This window comes from Erpetoichthys calabaricus, chromosome 1, assembly GCF_900747795.2.
Source record: "Erpetoichthys calabaricus chromosome 1, fErpCal1.3, whole genome shotgun sequence".
NCBI classification, from domain to species: Eukaryota; Metazoa; Chordata; class Cladistia; order Polypteriformes; family Polypteridae; genus Erpetoichthys; species Erpetoichthys calabaricus.
Window position 1 is genome coordinate 327,751,845 of NC_041394.2, and position 18,929 is coordinate 327,770,773.

An 18,929-nucleotide genomic window follows, 5' to 3' on the forward strand; every position below is an offset into this window, starting at 1 on the left:
AACTATAATATAAATGCATTAAACTCGCTTTTTTTATTATTTTTTTTATTTTAATGCAAAAAAAAATCATGAAATAATAAATCACTTGGTATGCCCAGTTGTGTATAATGTTGAGATTAAACAAAGTTATTGAATAAACAAAAGGGAACAGGCATGCCATTATTAAAGAATTTTTGTTCTTTCTCGATAATGATGTCTTCAGTAGTTGACATGAATAAAAACGGCCAATTTTTTTACAGTTATTTTTTCTAGATGACAGAAGAGGATGAGTAAGGATAACCTGAAAAAAAATGTCAGTCAGTGGAGATAATTCACAAATGAAGGGGTTAATCCATTTGCAGGTAAAGTAAATCAGGAAATAATTATTTACAGAACGCAAACAGATTAATCTATACAGGACTATTAGATAAGCAAAGAAATAATAAACATATCAACACAATAGAGGGCGCTGTTTCTTTCTTTGTTGGTCCGTCAATCGTCTTTGAGCGGCACATGTAAATATCTATGGTGGCGATGAGATGGAACGGAAGTGACCGCGGGGCCTCGTGTGTGGTGTTGTGAGGCGCGGATATTGAACTGGGACTGGACCGGCTATCGTCTTGCGTCTGTTAGTCTCTTGTCCGTGTCCTTTTAAGGCTGATGTGAAGAAATCATAGCTACACGGAGGAAAGAGGTACGTAATCTTTGGATAAAAGAGTGCGGGGAGAGAGAAGAAAAAGGAAAAAAGAGCCCCAGCGGACACCAAGCGGCTTGTGTTTACTTTCTTGTTTTTGAACCAGTGTCCGTGAAGGTAAGCATGTCAACAAGGCTCACGTCATATAGTCTTACGTGTTTCCTTTTAAGCGCACTAATCTGCATTTATTACTCTGCACGCTGGTAAATACGGAGGGACTCGCTTATTCTTCATAAACGTTTCTTTAGTTTCTGTGTTTCTTTCGTTCTTTTTGTTCAAACACTACGGCGTTAATGCATTATTATTGTAACAACCCTGGGAACTCGAAAGCCAGAAGAATGGATTTAATATTCTGTAGAAAGCAGTTGGTAGTTTCTCCTTAAAAGGACCGTTGGGTTTTTCAGAGATCGGAGCCTAGTGATGAAGAATGTGACCGATGTAGTCCGGCGCAGGGCCCTTTAAAGATTTATAGGTTATTAATATAATTTTATATCCAGTCCTGTAAGACACACGTGTTACGTGTTTAATGTTGGGGTTTCTGTAAGGACTCTTTTAGCAGAGTGTTGAACCAATTTGGGCTGTGATTATCTTACAGGGTTATAGTATTCGAAGTGAAATCCAGTTAATAGGAATAGTGATATCTTGACCCTTTTCTGACAAGTTAAAACAAGAAATAGAAGGCTCGTATGTTATAACCCCGCCACTCAGTCCAGATAGCGTTTCTCCGACGGAGATGACCCTTTCGATGTTATACTTAACGACAGTAGTGGTTCATAAGTAATTAGAAATAAAATATTACGTATTTTTGTTTTGTAAATAAACGAATATAAAAATATTGTCTGTGCCGGGGTTATAACACACGAGTACCAAATTGAATATGTATTCTCTGTGACTTACTATTCCTTAATTACACACTGCAGAGTCATCATGTTAATGAGTATTTAATCTTTTTTACAATTGAGAACACTGACTTTTTTTCGATTGGGTAGCATGTCTTAAGATTTTTTTTGACTGCATTTGATGGTGGACAGGTCTGTAGTATTTTGAATGAGAGCACACAGCTTACCCACATATGTGCTGTTTATGCCAGAACACTCGTTCTCCTGAGTGGCATATTCAGGGTTGTGATTTGGGTTTGTGTTGTCTCGTTTGTGAATGTCTGCACTTTTGGGACAGGTGAGAGTGTGATGAGGACAAAGGGATCAGAACAGCAAATACTCAGTAAAAGAAGTAAATGAAAATAGTGTTTAGAACCTCCTTATGTGAATAATGTTCCTCTGCATTTGTAAGCTGGCATTGCCCCCTGTTATGTGCTATGGAGAATGTGACTTTTACCTCCGTAAAAGGACATATCTGTACTTCATACTTACCTTAAACAAATAAACAGAAGCACAGAGAAAGTGTGCCAGTAAATCACTCCATGGCACCAGAAAACATCAGCGTAAATGCTAATTTGCTTTGTGTGTGTGTGTATGCACGCACATGTCCATATATTCATATTTACTAATTCTTGCGTTTTGAAAATGTTTTACTTGTTTAAGTCAATCATGTATTTGGCTTGCTCTATAAAAGTGGCAGCTGCCTCTCAGAGTCTTGGAAGAACTTGATTACTTGTATTTTACAGTCGTCCCTTGTAGCACATTTCCATTTAAAGTGCACCACTGTAGTTTGTTAGTTTCACCATCTTTATTTCCTTGGATGCACAACAATACTTTCTTCCATGTGAAGCCTGAAAACCATGAGGACTGATTGGTATAATTTATATTAGGTAGAATGCCTAGAGGGGGCTTGGTGGTCTCGTGGCCTGGAACCCATGCAGATTTTGTTTTTTTTTCTCTAGCTGTCTGGAGTTTTTATTTGGTTTTTTTTCCTGTCCTCCCTGGCCATCGGACCTTACTTTTATTCTATGTTTATTAGTATTTCCAAATTTTATTCTTGCATTTTGTCTGTTTCTTTTCTCTTTCTTCATCCTGTAAAGCACTTTGAGCTACATCCCTTATATGAGAATGTGCTATAGAAATAAATATTGTTATTGTTTAATGGGACACCTGCAATAATTTGTTCCAAATCTGTCATGACTGCAGGTGTAAGGGTAATGATTCTGCTTATGCCATACGGGCACCCCATGAATATCCAAGGGGTTGAACCAGTACCCACCCCGTGGAAAAGTCTTATTTCAGCACTCTCGGGTTAAATTGACAAAATGTTTATAATACACAGCATAATCTCTAGTGGCTGAAAACTGTAACACATTAACACATACACTAAAAAAGCTGATATTAAAAGCAAAGTGAATGTTCATGGTTTGTGCAAAAACATTGAAGATACCTTCCACATCATGACATTTCTGTAGGGAAACCATAGCCTTCCTAACCTTAACAAGAATGTTGCTTATTGTTGCTTTTCCTTGTTCCTTGCAACATAAAAGGAGGCATGCAGTTGTCTTGGATGCCACCAGTTTGGTCCTAACTAAAGAAGGACACTTGAGCCAATGAGGGGCAGGGGCTTGAGCCATTGGAGTCAACCCTTTGTGCATGGCTCTGCCTCTTGTTAATTACAGTTATGAGAGATAAAAATGCATCTCAAAACTATGAACCTAAAATCATGCAATCATGAGATTTATGTATCGATATGCGCCTACTTTACTTGGTGGAAGTTGATGCCAGAAATTTAGATCAATTTTAGATGAGAAAGCTTGCCAATCCTATTTGTCTCATTTTTCTAAAATCACACGAAGTAAGGTTTTGAAAATCCCTGATACCACACTACAGTACTTGGTGTTTTCTTTATTGTGAACAGGTGTCACAAACATAAGAAAATGGGTGTGAGGCCTCCAAAGTGCTACACAAAAATCACACCAGGACCGTAACTGATCAGTCCAGAAGAAGCTCACTGCAACCCAGCCTGTCCCCAACTACTAGCTGAGGCTTTGGCCTAAGCTAGGGGCAAAATGGTGAAAACTGTTTTTTAAAGTTAAAAAAAAAATACTTTTAGAGCATCAATTTGCCAAAAATGACTCACAAGAGGGAGAAACCAATTAAACTCTGGTTTTTAACAACACACAAAATGATGTATATATATTTATAAGTTCAAGATTTATTTAATGTGGTGAGAAGTTAAGCAAAACGACCCCTTTTATTGGCTAACTAGAAAGATTACAATATGCAAGCTTTCGAGGCAACTCAGGCTCCTTCAAGCAAGATGTAATCAAATACAATTGCAAATTACAACCTGCGTGAAGAAGGGGCCTGAGTTGCCTTGAAAGCTTGCACATTGTAATCTTTCTAGTTATCCAGTAAATGGGATCATTTGGCTTAACTTCTCACTACATTCATAATGGCTAACATGGTACAACACTCTAGTACTAATGATTTATTTAACTTAAAAAAAAAAAAAAAAAAAAAAAAAAAAAAGTTCTAAAGAGCAAAAAAGGAGTTTTAAAAGGCAATGCCAATTAAACAAATCACAAAATAAGCAAAATTAATGAAACAGACACCAGCCAAGCCCTACGAATCGCTGGTGAATCCTTTCTTCTGAGCTACAAATCAAACCTAAGGGAGGAACCAGCAGCATTGACGGTCAGGGTGGCCCCAACTACTGGGGCTTTACTTATGAAATGCATGCAAAGGCCACACATCTAAAAGGAAAATGTGTCAAATAATAAACAAAGCTCCCTGGAATACCATAATGTGCAAAATAATTAAAAAAATGAAAAATGCTAATAACAGAATCCTGGTTGTAACACAGCGTATTTCTTGTGCCTGTGGTTTTCTGTGTGGAGTAAAACTTTCTAACATTTGTGGCAAGTTTACCCTTAAGTTTCTAACTGTGCTTCAGTGTTGTTGTTGAACTCACTTTAAAGTAACAGCTGGGATCCACAGTGTTAATTCCCTTCATAACTTTAAACCCAAATAAAAAATTCATCTCCTTCATTACCCACTCAAAACTCAAACCTCTCAGTCACAGAATCTACTGTTCTCTGGGCTTTCCCTAGTACTGATATGTGTGTTTATATATTTTTTTTTGGTAATACACATGTGACAGATGCTCTATTTCTAACATGTTGCAGTACAGCTGTATGTTCTGCCAGCAGATGCAAGAATGACAAACTGGAAGAGAAGTGTTTGTACACAGCTAAACCAGTCGTTACCAGAAACATACCTAGTGCCAATGCCTAAAACAATTTGAAACACTTAGTCAACAGAATAGTACCTAATTGTAACTTGGATGATCTCAGAAATGCACACAATTTGATTCAAATGAATATGCAATCTTGAGCAATCAGAAAAGTGACCTTTATACAGTCCCATGTTATACGCCCTGCACTTTCAGTCTGTCATACTATGGTAACATGGCTGCAACTGCTAACACAATTTCACAAAATGGTGGCGAACGCAAAATTCCAAGATGGTTTCATTAGAAGAAAAGGAAATATTTCAACATTCACAAAGCAATTTTTTAAAATGAGAATGAATAAAGGAATTGAGTTTGGGCTCTGAAAAAAACTGTAATGGGAACCTTAAAAAAATAAACAACAACAAGAAATATCAAAGCAATGTAAACAAAATCAGATTATAACTCCATATTAGAAAGATATAGACAAGAACTTGCCATTCAGCCTAACCAAGCCTGTCAGCCTTATCTACCTAATTCCTTCAAAATAATATCAAGTGGAGTTCCCCAAGTCCTTGGAATTATTCCATAGGTCTATGGCTCTCTGTTTGAAGAAAAACCTAATGTTTGTGTGAAATTTATACTAAACAAATTTCTAGATATGTCCCTGTGTTCTTGATGAACTCATTTTAAAATAACAGTCTTGATCCATTGGACTAATTCCCTTCATGATTTTAAACACTTAAATCAGGTCACCTCTTAATCTTCTTTTGCTTAAACTGTAAAGGCTCAGCTCTTTTAATCTTTTCTCATAATTCATCCCCTGTAGCCCTGGAATCAGCCTAGTCGCTCTTCTCTGGACCTTTTCTAGCGCTGCTATGTCCTTTTTATATCCTGGAGACCCAAACTGCACCCAGTACTCCAGATGAGGCTTTGCCAGTGTGTTATAAAGCTTAAGCAGAACCTCCTGTGACTTGTACTCCACACATCAAGGTGCTATATAACCTGACATTCTGTTAGCCTTCTTAATAGCTTCTGAACACTGTCGGGAAGTTGATAGCTTAGAGTCCACTATGACTCCTAAATCCTTCTCATAACGTGTAATCTCAATTTTCAGACCTCCCATTGTGTATTCAAACCAAACATTTGTACTTCCTATGTGTAATACTTTACATTTACTGACATTGAATCTCATCTGCCACATATCTGCCCAAGTCCTTCTATAATGATATAACGGAGTCCAGATTATCTGCCAATCCACCTATCTTGGTATCATCTGCAAACTTAACCACCTTGTTAATTATATATAAATGAGTTGGATATATATATATATATATATATATATATATATATATATATATATATAATATCCATGTGATATTATTTTAATGATAATTTATGATTGTATTAATATGTGATTATATATATGCTGAAGACTGTTTTGTGCTTGGTCACTAGACATAAACTATAATGAATTTATGTGCTTATGCTCATTTGTTTAGAAAAAAGGTGAAACACACAGGTAATCACTTATTTTGAGTGCTGTTTTGAAAATTTGAAAATGTTTTACCCTCTTCTCTTAACAGAGGAAAACTGGAAGCTGCCATATTTTTCAGCACCTAGGTGTACAAAATGGAAACTGACCAGGAGCCACAAGAGAAGGGATATAATTGTGAAGACAAGTGGTCACAAGACAAAACTGAAAATGACAAGGAGGACAACGACTTCATGGGGCAAAGGGAACCTTCTTTTTTTGAAAAAAGGATTGTGAAGATTAAGGAAGAAGACAGTGAATGGGAATCTCTTTACCATCACAAGGAGCGAGAGGGTTATAAATGGAAGACAGTACAAATTAAGGAAGATCCGGATCAAAAGTATAATGGAAGTGACAGGCTGAAAAATGAAAGTGTCAAGGAAGAAGCCTTTAAACCGGAGTCTGCCTTTCTTTATATGCATCCAAATGAGGATGTAACTGGATTGGGCTCCACTGTAAGCAGACCCTGCTTCTTACAGGATCATTCTGTCTGCGTGAAGTCAGAGTCATTAGAATCAAATACAAAGAGCGATGAGAAAGCATCATGTTCGAGTCATTCTGAAGAAGGTAGGTGCTAAAATAGGGAAAAAAAAGGCTTCAAGTTGATTGCTATTCGCATTATGTAATTTGTAATTGGGATTTAGTTTAGGTAAACTCCTTTCTATAAGTGGTTGTCTTATTTTCTACATGCCTTCACATGTGGATAGTGCCTCTTCACAATGTAACATGAAATGTTACTCTTCAAAGTATTTTCTTACAGGGCACACTTCAGAACACCTGGTTAGGTTAGGTTACTGCATCAAGCTTATGGGTACAATACAGTTACAAACTTGGCAAATGGCATAATATGCATACACATACAAATAGATTACTTTGTTTTGCAGTGTGTTCACATTACTTTCAAACTAATTGACAAGAAAGAATACTAAAAACTAATTAATATTATTATTGGCCAGTTGACAATGAGAGAGAATGAGAGAAAACTTCCAGTCAGCAGGATCATGGTTGTCTATAATTCAAAGTTATAGACAAAGATGGACATAGGCACAGACCTGGAGACCATAGTCAACTGGCCATTTCCTCCACCTGGGCAATCAACCACTTGGATGTCTAATAAAATGACAAAAATCCCATCATTGTTGGTTTTTACTTGAAGACTTTGCAATGGGCAGATAAACAGCTTGGACGCAGAACAGTGGCTCCAGGTGCCGCATCATGTTACTGAAAAAAACAGAAATGGAACAGAGAGAGGTCAATAACATTTTATAGTTAGTAATATTTTTGTAGAAACTGACTTGTTTTAAATTTGGCTTGCAATAAGTGTGGTTAGTCTGCTTGCAGTGGATGTGGCTTTGATTAATTCTTTCAGGCTAAAGAGTTTCAAGTACAGGAGAATAGAATCGCAAGGTAAAGGTATTTTTTTTAAACACCGCACTGATTACCTGAAGGGTCATGGATAGGAATTTGGCATTGCATTATTCCCTGACCCCATCTGTGCACATAAAGAATTGGTGCCTGAATGGCCACATAGAGTATTCTTAACTGAAGATCTCTTTCTAAAATGATCCGTCTTTCTAAAATATGTTTTAAACCAGCCATGCTTACCTGCCTTTGCTCAGGAAATTTCATAAGAGAAAGGGCCTTAGTTATAGTGCAATCAGTTAATTGGATTTGAAAAGTACTATGCGACCGAGTACTTTTCTATATACAATATTTGTGTGTGTGTATATAATATATAGGCCACGAGGGGTCACAATGGAGCCCCCAACCACCGACACAGCAGTACGGTGTATGGTGTTTGAATAAAACCGTGGATTGTTATTCCACCAGGCACCTCTCTTTACCAGTAATTAGCCACCAATACAATTACAAGCTCCTCCTCCTCTCCTCTGCTGAGTGTTGTCCACTGTCTCCCAACTCTCATGTGTGGCAGCAGGCTCCTTTTTAAGCCAGACCTAGGAATGCTTCTGGTGCCATGCCGTAGCTTCCTGGAAGCGCTTCTGGCCCATGGAGAAAGTATGGAGGTCCTCCCATAACATCGCCCTTTCTCAATCCCCAGGGACCCCAACAGAGCAGCACTTGTCGACTCCATCTCCCAAGCACCCCTGCAGGTGTCCCTTCTGTATTCTCATACAAGGACCACTGCCACCTGGCTTTTGGGGGATGGTACCACTCCAAATCCTTGGCTTTTCTCAGTCCATCTGCTATAGTGTACTGGCCAGGTACGCATTTATTTCCTTGTCCCTCTGATCAGTTTGCTTGCAACATCGCACTGGGGTCCTGTCTAAGTAATTAGATATCCTCCTATCCAGCCGGGTTGCCCTTTCGCCTCCTACTGTGTGTGTGTGTATATATATATATATATATATATATATATATATATATATACTTATATATATATATATATATATACTTATATATATATACTTATATAATACACTACCATGGCTGCTCATTTGTCTGTCCGTTTGACTTATTGACCTGAAATTTGGTATATATATATATACTAGGTGACCTCTACGTTTTGCTATTGGGCTAATGATTTTTATTACTCTTTTTATTGTATTTTATTGTAGAATCAACTCTTGGCAGCACGCAGCAGGGCATCAAGCGCATCAACCTCTGAGCAAACGAATGCCAAAAGTACAGAGAGAGAGTATGAAAAGTATAAGTCAAGTGTATTCACTGCACGTTATCGTGCAGTATGCCATTACTGGTATATGTATATCAGCCATCCCCGTGGCTCCACCTACGTAGTAGTGAAACAGGACAGACTTTAAAAATCAATAAACAAACAGGTATCACTAGCCAAGCGGAAGTAAGGTCCACTCCAAAACGTGGCCTGTCAATTAAATATCAAAGTAACCCATGTTGGGTTTGTGCTTACTGTTTACATTTTAACAAATAGGTTCACAGCGAGACACGATGAACAATGGCAAAGATGATCATCCAAATAAAATTCTAGTATTTCTGTTTGCAAACCATTTAAACTTAATGGATAGAATTTGTGCAATGGATACAAACGGATAAAGAAAACAGTATTAACAAACATTGTGGTGTAAAAAGATGTCTTCAATAGCTTATGGAGGTGTGTCAGATGTACGAAGTCAGGCTACTAGTGTGAAGCATAGTGCTACTGGTAAAGCCAGCGAACACATTAGTGGAGTAGATTGATTGTAAAACTTTGTGTATATATGCTGCTGTGAGAGTGTCAGTAAAAAATGTTGTGAGTTGACAGGGAAAAGCGAAATGTAAGATTGACGATATTAGGAAATTCTCTTTCAGACTCCATAGATGAGAATATATATTTCAATGAAGTAGTTTGTGGTAGACACCATTTTTACTTCTGCTTCTCCCTTAACTCCCTTTTTACCTGAAGCAAAGCAACACTAAAGCTCACAGCTTCAGGTTTTGGCTCCCACACTCAAACTGTAAAGCACTGTTGCTAAGCTTGTACTTCTTCAGGTTTATCAACCTTCCTCCTTCTGTTTGACATTTCACTTTCCATGTCAAATGTTATACCATCTCTATTTCTCCCATTCAGGACATTGCTCTTTCTTCGTTCATCCATCCACGCTATTAGTCAGTGGGACTGTTCACATGGCCCGTCTATCGTTTCTGCTCTGCTTTTCATTTGCATAAAGTCCCCTTCTCAGCACAGCGTATGTTAACATTGCAGAAATATTGATATATCGGGTCAAAAAAATCAGGTTGGTACATAGTCAATGGTCTCCCCTTGATGAAATGAAATGAGGGAGCTGTGCAAATTTTGGCAGAGATTGATCCGACAGTATAAATTTGGATACCAGTGTATTGCTATTAAAAATAGTTCTTTTACATATGCCAAATTTGACTCATAATATTTAATTTGTATGTTTTGATTTTAAGATTATGTAGATCATGGGTGTCAAACTCCAGTCCTGGAGGGCTGCAGTGACTGCAGGTTTTCATTCTAACCATCTTCTTCATTAGTGACCAATTTTTGCTGCTAATTAGCTTTTTTTTGCCTTGGTTTTTGTTAACTTGACTCCGGCCCCTTAGTCGTCTCTCTTTAATTAGCACCCCAACAATAAGGAGACACAAAACAAGCCACCACATGACCAGCTGTGCCAATCACATGATATCTGAAAATAAAGGTGATGGTCTCGGTAAGGTTGATCTCTCGGGTCACCAAAATATTATGAACATTAGAAAAAAACAGAAAAATCAACAGTTTTGGAAATGTCTGCTGTGGCAGAATGAGAGCAGCAATAAGCCATGGTTACACCTTGCCTGATGAAGGGGCCTTAGCTGCCTTGAAAGCTTGCATTTGTAATCTATTTAGTTAGCCAATAAAGGTGTCATTTCACCCTACTTTCTCCTGTATCAATCTATGGCTAACACAGTACAACATTCTACTGCTATGGAATTAAATAACAAGTTTAATTAACAGCAAGAATCCGTTTCTTATTAAGAGATTGGTTGGAGTTTGAAATCCCAGTTTAGCTTGTCATCTGTTGGCTCGTTTCGCATATTTCTGTTTGGTTACCATTTAATGAAGAAAGGAATAAATACAGAGGACTGAATCCTTAAAAACAAGGCTTTTAAAATGAAGAGGAATGAAGTTAATTAGCACTGGTCACTGATTAGGAAAAGGGTTTGAATGAAAACCTGCAGCCACTGCGGCCCTCCAGGCCTGGAGTTCGACACCCCTGATGTAGATAATGTCTCTAACACTGTGGGCCCAGAGCTTATGTGGGTTAGTCAACATTGTGTAAGTTTTCTAAAATATTCTGTAACTGAACAGCAGGCAGGTATAATGACTCTTAAGATCATTCATATATACACACACACACAGATTTTGAGCTTTATAATGTATATAACAATTAATTATTCATCTGTGGTTTTCTGCAGATTTGCAACAGAGGAGCAGCTTGTCCATATCCTCATTTCCTCAGGCTTCTCGTCAGTGCAAATCCCAACAGACTCTACTTGACAAATCTGTGAAGAAATTGCTCTCTGGATTTAGATGTTTTATACCGGCCTCTTTGAAGTATATTTTACTGCCTATTGTGAAACTAACAAGGATAGATGCTGTCAACAATCAACTACAGTTGCACAAAAGAAATGAATTTATCAACCAGGAGAGTGAGAATTGCTTTAAAAGCAAATCGTCAGTGGAGAATGACCATCAGTGGAGCCCTAAAAGACGTAAGCAATTCGTCTGTTCTGAATGTGGTAAAAGATTTATCAACAGCAGCCATCTTCTGAGCCACACTCGAATTCACACAGGAGAGAAGCCCTATTTCTGCCTTGAGTGTGGCAAACAATTCTCAGATAAAAGCAATTTTCATAGACACACCAGAATTCACACCGGAGAGAAGCCGTATTGCTGTTCTGAATGTGGAAAACGATTCTCACAAAATAGCCATCTTCAGCTGCACACAAGAATTCATACTGGAGAAAAACCATACTGCTGTCTTGAGTGTGGCAAACAGTTCTACAACAGCAGTCATCTTCAAAGCCACACAAGAATTCACACCGGAGAGAAGCCCTATTGTTGTCTTGAATGTGGCAAACAGTTCTCCTGCAAAAAGACTGTTCAGAGCCATGCACGAATTCATACTGGAAGGAAACCCTATTGTTGTACTGAATGTGGCAAACAATTATCTGACAAGAGCAGTCTTCAAAGCCACACACGGATTCATACTGGAGAGAAACCCTATTGGTGTTCTCAGTGTGGCAAACAATTTTCAAAGAGGAGCTATCTTCAGTGCCATACAAGAAGTCACACAGGAGAGAAACCATATTGCTGTTCTGAATGTGGCAAACAATTTTCTGACAAGAGCAGTCTTCAAAGCCACACAAGATGTCACACAGGAGAGAAGCCGTTTTGCTGTTCCGAATGTGGCAAATGCTTCTCTCACAGGTGCAGTCTTCAGAGTCACATAAGAAGTCACACGGGAGAAAAGCCATTTTGCTGTTCTGAATGTGGAAAACGCTTTTCCAGCAGAAGTAGTCTTCAGGTACATTCAAAAATTCATGCCAAAGAGAAACTGCATTGTTGTTCGGATTGTGGTAAACAGTTCTTATACAAGGACAGCCTTCAGTTACACAAAAGAAGTCACACTGTACCATCCAGATACTTCTCTGATTCCGCACAGCATATGTAAGAGAAAGAAAATTAAACAATACAGCAAAATAGTATAACTAACATGTGGGGTTCACTCCAGTCATGACCATGCACAAAACAGGCCCTTATGGAGAAATTCAAGACAGCACTTGGACTTGGTTCCACAGGATTAATTAAATGAAAATTCCAGACTTAGCTAGATGATATGCCAATTAACATTGCATTCTAGAAGTTATAAAAATAGATATTATTGGAATCAATGCAAGTAGAACTTTTATAGATATTTTTTTGAGTCTGGGGAAAGTTGGCCTTTTACAGAAGCTCCTGTACATAACTAAATATAGATGCACACTGTGGTTTAAACACACATCAGAATGACTAAACAAGAAAGATTAAAAAGAATGAAAACATGTCACAGTGAGGCATTATCCTGGCATTGTGCTGTTGCATATACAGGAGCGCCCAATGTGTTTCTTCACACACTTCTGCTGAATAATTTGTTGCCTGAAAGTTCTCAGTGTTAGTCTGTCAGAGAGAGGATGTGAAGCATTGTTCATAATGACAATCGTGTTTATATTCATTATGTCTTTTGCTACAACCTCCATGGGGTCCAGATGGCGCCCCGTAACTGAGCCTGCCCTTTTAATCAGCTTGTTAATTTTGTGGGCCTCTTTTGAAGTGACGTTATCAGCTCAGCAAACCACAACATAGAAAACTGCACTGGCCATCACAGAGTTATAGATGATGTGAAGGATGTCACTACCCACATTAAAAGAATGCAGTCTGCCCTTTCTTATATAGTTCCTCTGTGTTATGACACCAGTCCAACCTTTCATTGATGTGGACCCACTATACATCCACTCCTTGAATAGTGACCGGACATAGAGGCTCTTTGGTGTGGCAAAAGTCATCAACCAGTTCCTTGTTTTTGCTGATGCTAAGATGCAGACAATTCTCTTTGTACCAAGAAACAAAACTCTCTGCTGACTCCTATACTTGGTCTCATCCCCCTTATCAGTACACCCCCGTAAGTGCAGGATCATCTTGACAGTTTCTACAGGTGACATGACCTGGTGTTATATTTATAGTCCGAGGTGTACAGAGAGGAGGACATGGGCCTGTTCCTTGTGGTGGTCCAGTGTTACTGCAAGTACTACACCAAAACATCGCTGCACGTTCAAGGGAGGAAAAGAAAACCATAACTATACTACAAATGATCATGACTTATAAGTAAGACTCTTTACTGTCATCATGGGGCCCAAAACAAATGCCAGTCGTTCCTTTTGTGTTTTTTTTTTTTTGTGTTTATCTCAGTCTAACACTTTTTCAATGTACTTTATGAAGTTGTTTAATTTTTTCCACTGCTTTGGCCAGCTTTTTTTTTTTTTTTTTTTGGCAGTCGTTGTCATTAAAATGATGTTCTATATTTCCAGGGGGGTATGTCCTTGGAGGTCGTAATCCAAAGGTAAACGATGTGACGGGGTAAGAGTTTGGCTGAAAGCTCATTTTCTCATCCAAGTTGTGGATTCAAAACCCTTTTTCCCTTGATGTCCTTTTGATGATCACTTACTTTGGTTTTGGGTTGTCTTTTTCTGACATTTCTGCTAATGAATTTTTAACCACAAATCTTGTCTCTCATTTTGCTTGTTCAATTGTGCTTTTTCACCTCCCCGCTTTTAGCCTTTTTTTCCTGTTGTATGTCTGTCTCCTGGCTCGCTCACAAATCTTTGTTAGTTTGCTGATAGATCACCATTAGCTCAGTCAAAGGAAAAGGAACTCCCAGTCTCTACTAGATTTTCCTGCCAAATATCAACTCCCTTGAGCTGCAAATAGAGATGTTACTGGGGTCGATGCAGGAACTATACCAAAACTGCGGAAGAAATTGAATGAAGTGAAGTTAGTAGCACATTTAGCTTTTGGCATGTTCAGAAACAGCAGAGTGAGTGAGTGAGAGCGCTGCTGTACAGGAAAAGCAGTGGCACAGGTGAAGTAGCCATATGTATATGTTACTGTCCAAAGGAGGTTTCCTTTAGTGGAGACGTAGAAGTTAGGGATGATACAATCAGGTTTTTTAAAGCTGATACTGGTTATAGCGATTCTGATTTTTTTTTCTTCTTTCTCTATCCCGTTAAAAAATGTTTACACTAACCTCCTGCATAAACAGACAAGTAGAAGTTTTATGTCTTTTGTTAAAGTGTATTTTTTTAATTAAACTGTGTTTTTGTTTATTGCTGTTTTTGCTTCATTTTTGGTGTGTGTTTAAATATATTGTAAGGTTTCTAAACTCTTTCGGGACTCCCCCCAACTTGATGACACGCTGAAGCATGATCACTAACTTTTGTGGAAGACAGCTTATCCATTGCTGGGGCAACCATGAGCTTGCAGGGCTGTAGCGGCTTGCATCCATCCATTATCCAACCTGCTATATCCTAACTACAGGGTCACGGGGGTCTGCTGGAGCCAATCCCAGCCAACACAGGGCGCAAGGCAGGAAACAAACCCCGGGCAGGGCGCCAGCCCACCGCAGGTAGCGGCTTGCAGTGAAAGCGAATCTGAGCCGGTCGTGCTGTAAGTGTCTGTTATCAATGGGTGATGCAAGGAACATTATAAATGAAGGGAGAAGGTTTACTTGGCCGCTGACCTGCCTGACTGCTGTGTCTGTGTATATGAGAGCGGTCGATCCCGCTACAATAAATTACCGGGCTGTTCCTGTTTCATTCTGAATAAAGCCGGTTTTACTAAAGTACTGAGACTCAGCCTCATGTTTTGGGGTGCAAGACAGGGACTCGCATGTTACAATATATAAATATATTTAAATGTATATGAATTAACCATGACATCCACATGGGACATCACTACTCATCGCTAAGTATTATATATTTATGTATTTTATTTGTTTTCATGTTTTAATGTATTATTTAGGGTATTTAACACTAGAATTTCCAGAGCCTACGAGAAAACTAATAAATCCGGCCCACCTGTGTATATTTTGTAACATTTATTACTAAAATATGAAAAAGTTTCTGTTTTAACAATGTGTTTACACAGATTACTGTAGAAATGGAACACACATGAAATGTATATGTTCCAAATAACGATATGTTATTTCCACTCTAAAAGCACTTCACTCTCAGTAATCAATCAAGGTAAGAGCTGGGAGAACTTTGTGCACATTCTGTGATGATGGGGGATGGAATAGCAGGCTACTTGCTGCTTGCCTTAATCGGCACATTTACAGGACAAAAGACGCTGATGGAGAAGTGCGAATGGATTTAAGGTGGACCTGATTTACGAGTTTTCTCGTACGCTCTGGTAATTCTATTGTTGTGTTACTTTTACTTTAAACTAACAGCAAATCCACATAATTTATCAAAATGGGAATTGTTTAGGGTCAGGTAACTGATTAATTCACTTTTCATTATTTCTAATGGGGGAAATTTATTTGCACTTCGAACAATTCAGAGTTCAAACAGCCTCCTGAAATTGAAGTTTGATGTATAAGGCACAAGTGTATATAAATATTCTCACACAATCAATTGATTGGTATAGGTAATTAAATGCAACTTAAATGTAAATATAAACACACATAGCTTTTAATCATTTTTAATCGTCAATTGCACTATTGCTTTTTGCTGTTAAAATATACAGTACATTTTCTGTATTTATACAGGTGTTTTCCTTCAGTGTATAAACTAGACATTTGTAATTCTCATGGTTAAAATATGGATTACCATTTTATGTAAAATTTGACACACAGCAACAAATCTTTTAAAAAAGCCTATTGTTTACTAAGCAGCAATTTCAAATTCATTCATTAAAAATGTGAGCTGCTGCATTTTAAACTCTATTTAAGCTCTATTGTAGGCATGGAGCTGGACAGTTTAACATCTGTGGCAGAGCGAAGGGCACTGAGCAGGCTCCTATCAATTATGGAGAATCCACTGCATCCACTAAACAGTATCATCTCCAGACAGAAGAGCAGCTTCAGCGACAGACTGCTGTCAATGTCCTGCTCCACTGACAGATTGAGGAGATCGTTCCTCCCCCAAACTATGCGACTCTTCAATTCCACCCGGGGGATGGGGGTAAACGTTAACATTTAACATTATACAAAGTTATTGTCTTTTTTTCACCTGCATTATTATCATTCTTTAATATTATTTATTGTATCAGTGTGCTTCTGCTGGAAAATGTGAATTTCCCATTGGGATTAATAAAGTATCTCTATCTATCTATCTATCTATCTATCTATCTATCTATCTAAACGAACTCGCTGTTCAAACTCAAGTGGTGTCCGTTTCAATTTAAAGGACAAAATAAAGGTCTGAATTCCTTAAAATAGTTTTTCTTGCTGTTTGTGTAGTTGCACAGGATGACTTCTTCAATGGCTTTTTTCCAGTTTATTACTCCACTTTCTTTAATGTAAAGGCTAATATACCAATAACCTCTCATTCACTGATAACACCAGTTTCCACTCACTGCTCTTTGTTTACACTGCAGATCATTTGCTCAACTACTGTTAATACCTTGTGTAGAGGTGCACTACATCGAAGTTAATGTAAAGCTTAGAAAAACGGAATGAAAAGGTTGGATTTTGTGATCTGACTTTTTACTGATCACCAGTATTTTTCTAATAGTGAAAATTGTCTGATTTCGATTGCCGACCAATTGATAGGAGCTTCTCTAAATAGCAGTTTGTAAGCTCACTTCTGTGTTTTGTTAGTGCACAATTTCTTACGGCTCATTGACTGCATGTGCACTGCACTGATTCTTTCGAGTTTGAGTGGAATTGTTACCCATGAATGAGTTACATGAATCTCCTTATTTGTTTCACAAACTGAATCATTACTTGAGAACAAGTTTTTAAATTCTGAATTTTCACTATGTTGTTGTTCTTCATGCTGCCAAAGAGGATAATGTGATACCATATAAATTACTTGAAACACTCAGACCATCTGGTCCTCAAAGAAGTGCCTCTCATGAAACACAGCAGACCAGGAAGGTATTTTCCGTACATCACTTAAATCATCCGAGATCAGATGCCTGATCTTGGATGAGTTAATGCTGGTGACACTCATCCGGGCTAGGTCGGTTTTTCAAACGCAACCGTGTATTAGATTAGTCGAGCTGAATCTAATCATCCGAGATGAATGCGCGTGCCCATGCTGATTGAAAAGCCGATATATATTGAGTCTAGAAAACATGATCAGCAAGTCTTTGATAGGCTGTAACAAAAAGATGAAAGAACGGGCGCATTTTTTTTCACACAAGTGGAGCAGGACCTTCTATTCGAAGGACATGAAGAATTTCAAGATTTAATATACACAAGCGGTAACACTGCAAAAGCAGCCCAAACCAGAAAAGACGGCTGGCAAAATGTGGCTGACAAATTAAACGCTAAGAAGTGTGCATTGTACTTAGTGAATGCAGCGTTTCATTTCCTATGTGTCAGATTAATTATTATTTAATATGTCATAATTCCAGATCAAACGTGAGCACAAGGAGAACATGGGAACAGGTTAAAGTGAAGTACAAGAATATACTTCAAACTGGTAAATATTGGTATATAACTTTTTAAAGAATTGTTGACATAAAGAATCATGTATAATATAAAAAACATTAATTCTAAAGCTAATAAGAAGGCAGACATGCAAAAAACAGGTGGAGGTCCACGCGGTCCAGACCTAACCCCTGCAGAAGAGTTGGCTCTCCAGCAAAATGCCCATCGCCCTGTTTCTGAGGACATTCCAGGGGGAAGCTCCTCCTCAGAACCAGTGGCAGGATGCAGTGGTCACTTCATTTCAGGTAAAGGATGGTCATTGGATATATTTGTCATCAAGGTGTGCCATAGGTATGTTCCATATAGCCCTCTATTTTTGTTGGGTCAGTTGCAGGGAATGTCATATCCCTTGAACCTGTGTTTGACCAACGAGATATTGATGAAGGTCAAATATTTGATGAAGACACTGTGTCTGATTATTCATCAGGAGGAGAGGTACACTTTCCAAATAATGTTTGATCAAACTCCACTCTGATCAGTCCCATGTGCCCCAATCACATTTGGAAATCCTGGTAATGAGAATGTTAGGCTGATTGAGATTCTTCATGGAGCTGTGGGTGTTTTAGCCTGTGTGTTACCTACCTGCAATGGCATGAATCGCCTCTTTTATTGTCTGCACACACAGGTGTCTTGGAAACACTATGAAAACCCGAAGGAAATATTTCAGAGCCAAACAGACTTTGCAAATTGCCTGGCAAACTGCACTTTTAGTAGATTTTCCGCATCGCCTACAGTTTATAAAAAAAGTGCCGCTTGTAAAAAACCTCAAAGCAATGCATACTGTCTGTGTGGTTGTGAGAGCCCGACTTGGCCGAGTTTGACTTCAAATATAAGGTCCTAATAAATCTTTGAGGTACAATATTCCCCCTCTGCTAAAGTGGTATCTTTCGAAAAGAATTTCCCCCGGGAGCAATAAAGGATCTTGCTGATCGCGCAA

At 38.3% G+C, this 18,929-nt stretch overlaps 1 protein-coding gene across 1 annotated transcript; it reads left to right on the plus strand.

Moving 5' to 3' along the window:
- Positions 1-212: 212 nt before the first annotated feature.
- LOC114666245 (zinc finger protein OZF-like) lies at positions 213-13,798 on the plus strand. The gene is made up of 3 exons (XM_028821031.2): positions 213-673; positions 6,373-6,887; positions 11,214-13,798. The coding sequence occupies exons 2-3, from the start codon at positions 6,419-6,421 to the stop codon at positions 12,470-12,472; spliced, it is 1,728 nt and encodes a 575-aa protein (XP_028676864.2). The 5' UTR covers positions 213-673; positions 6,373-6,418; the 3' UTR covers positions 12,473-13,798.
- The last annotated feature ends 5,131 nt before the right edge of the window (positions 13,799-18,929 follow it).

Excerpts from the sequence above, each read along its gene's own strand:
- LOC114666245 (XM_028821031.2), top strand. The coding sequence starts at position 6,419 with ATGGAAACTGACCAGGAGCCACAAGAGAAGGGATATAATTGTGAAGAC. Across the intron at positions 6,888-11,213 it reads TTCGAGTCATTCTGAAGAAG|ATTTGCAACAGAGGAGCAGC; the intron begins GTAGGTGCTAAA and ends GGTTTTCTGCAG.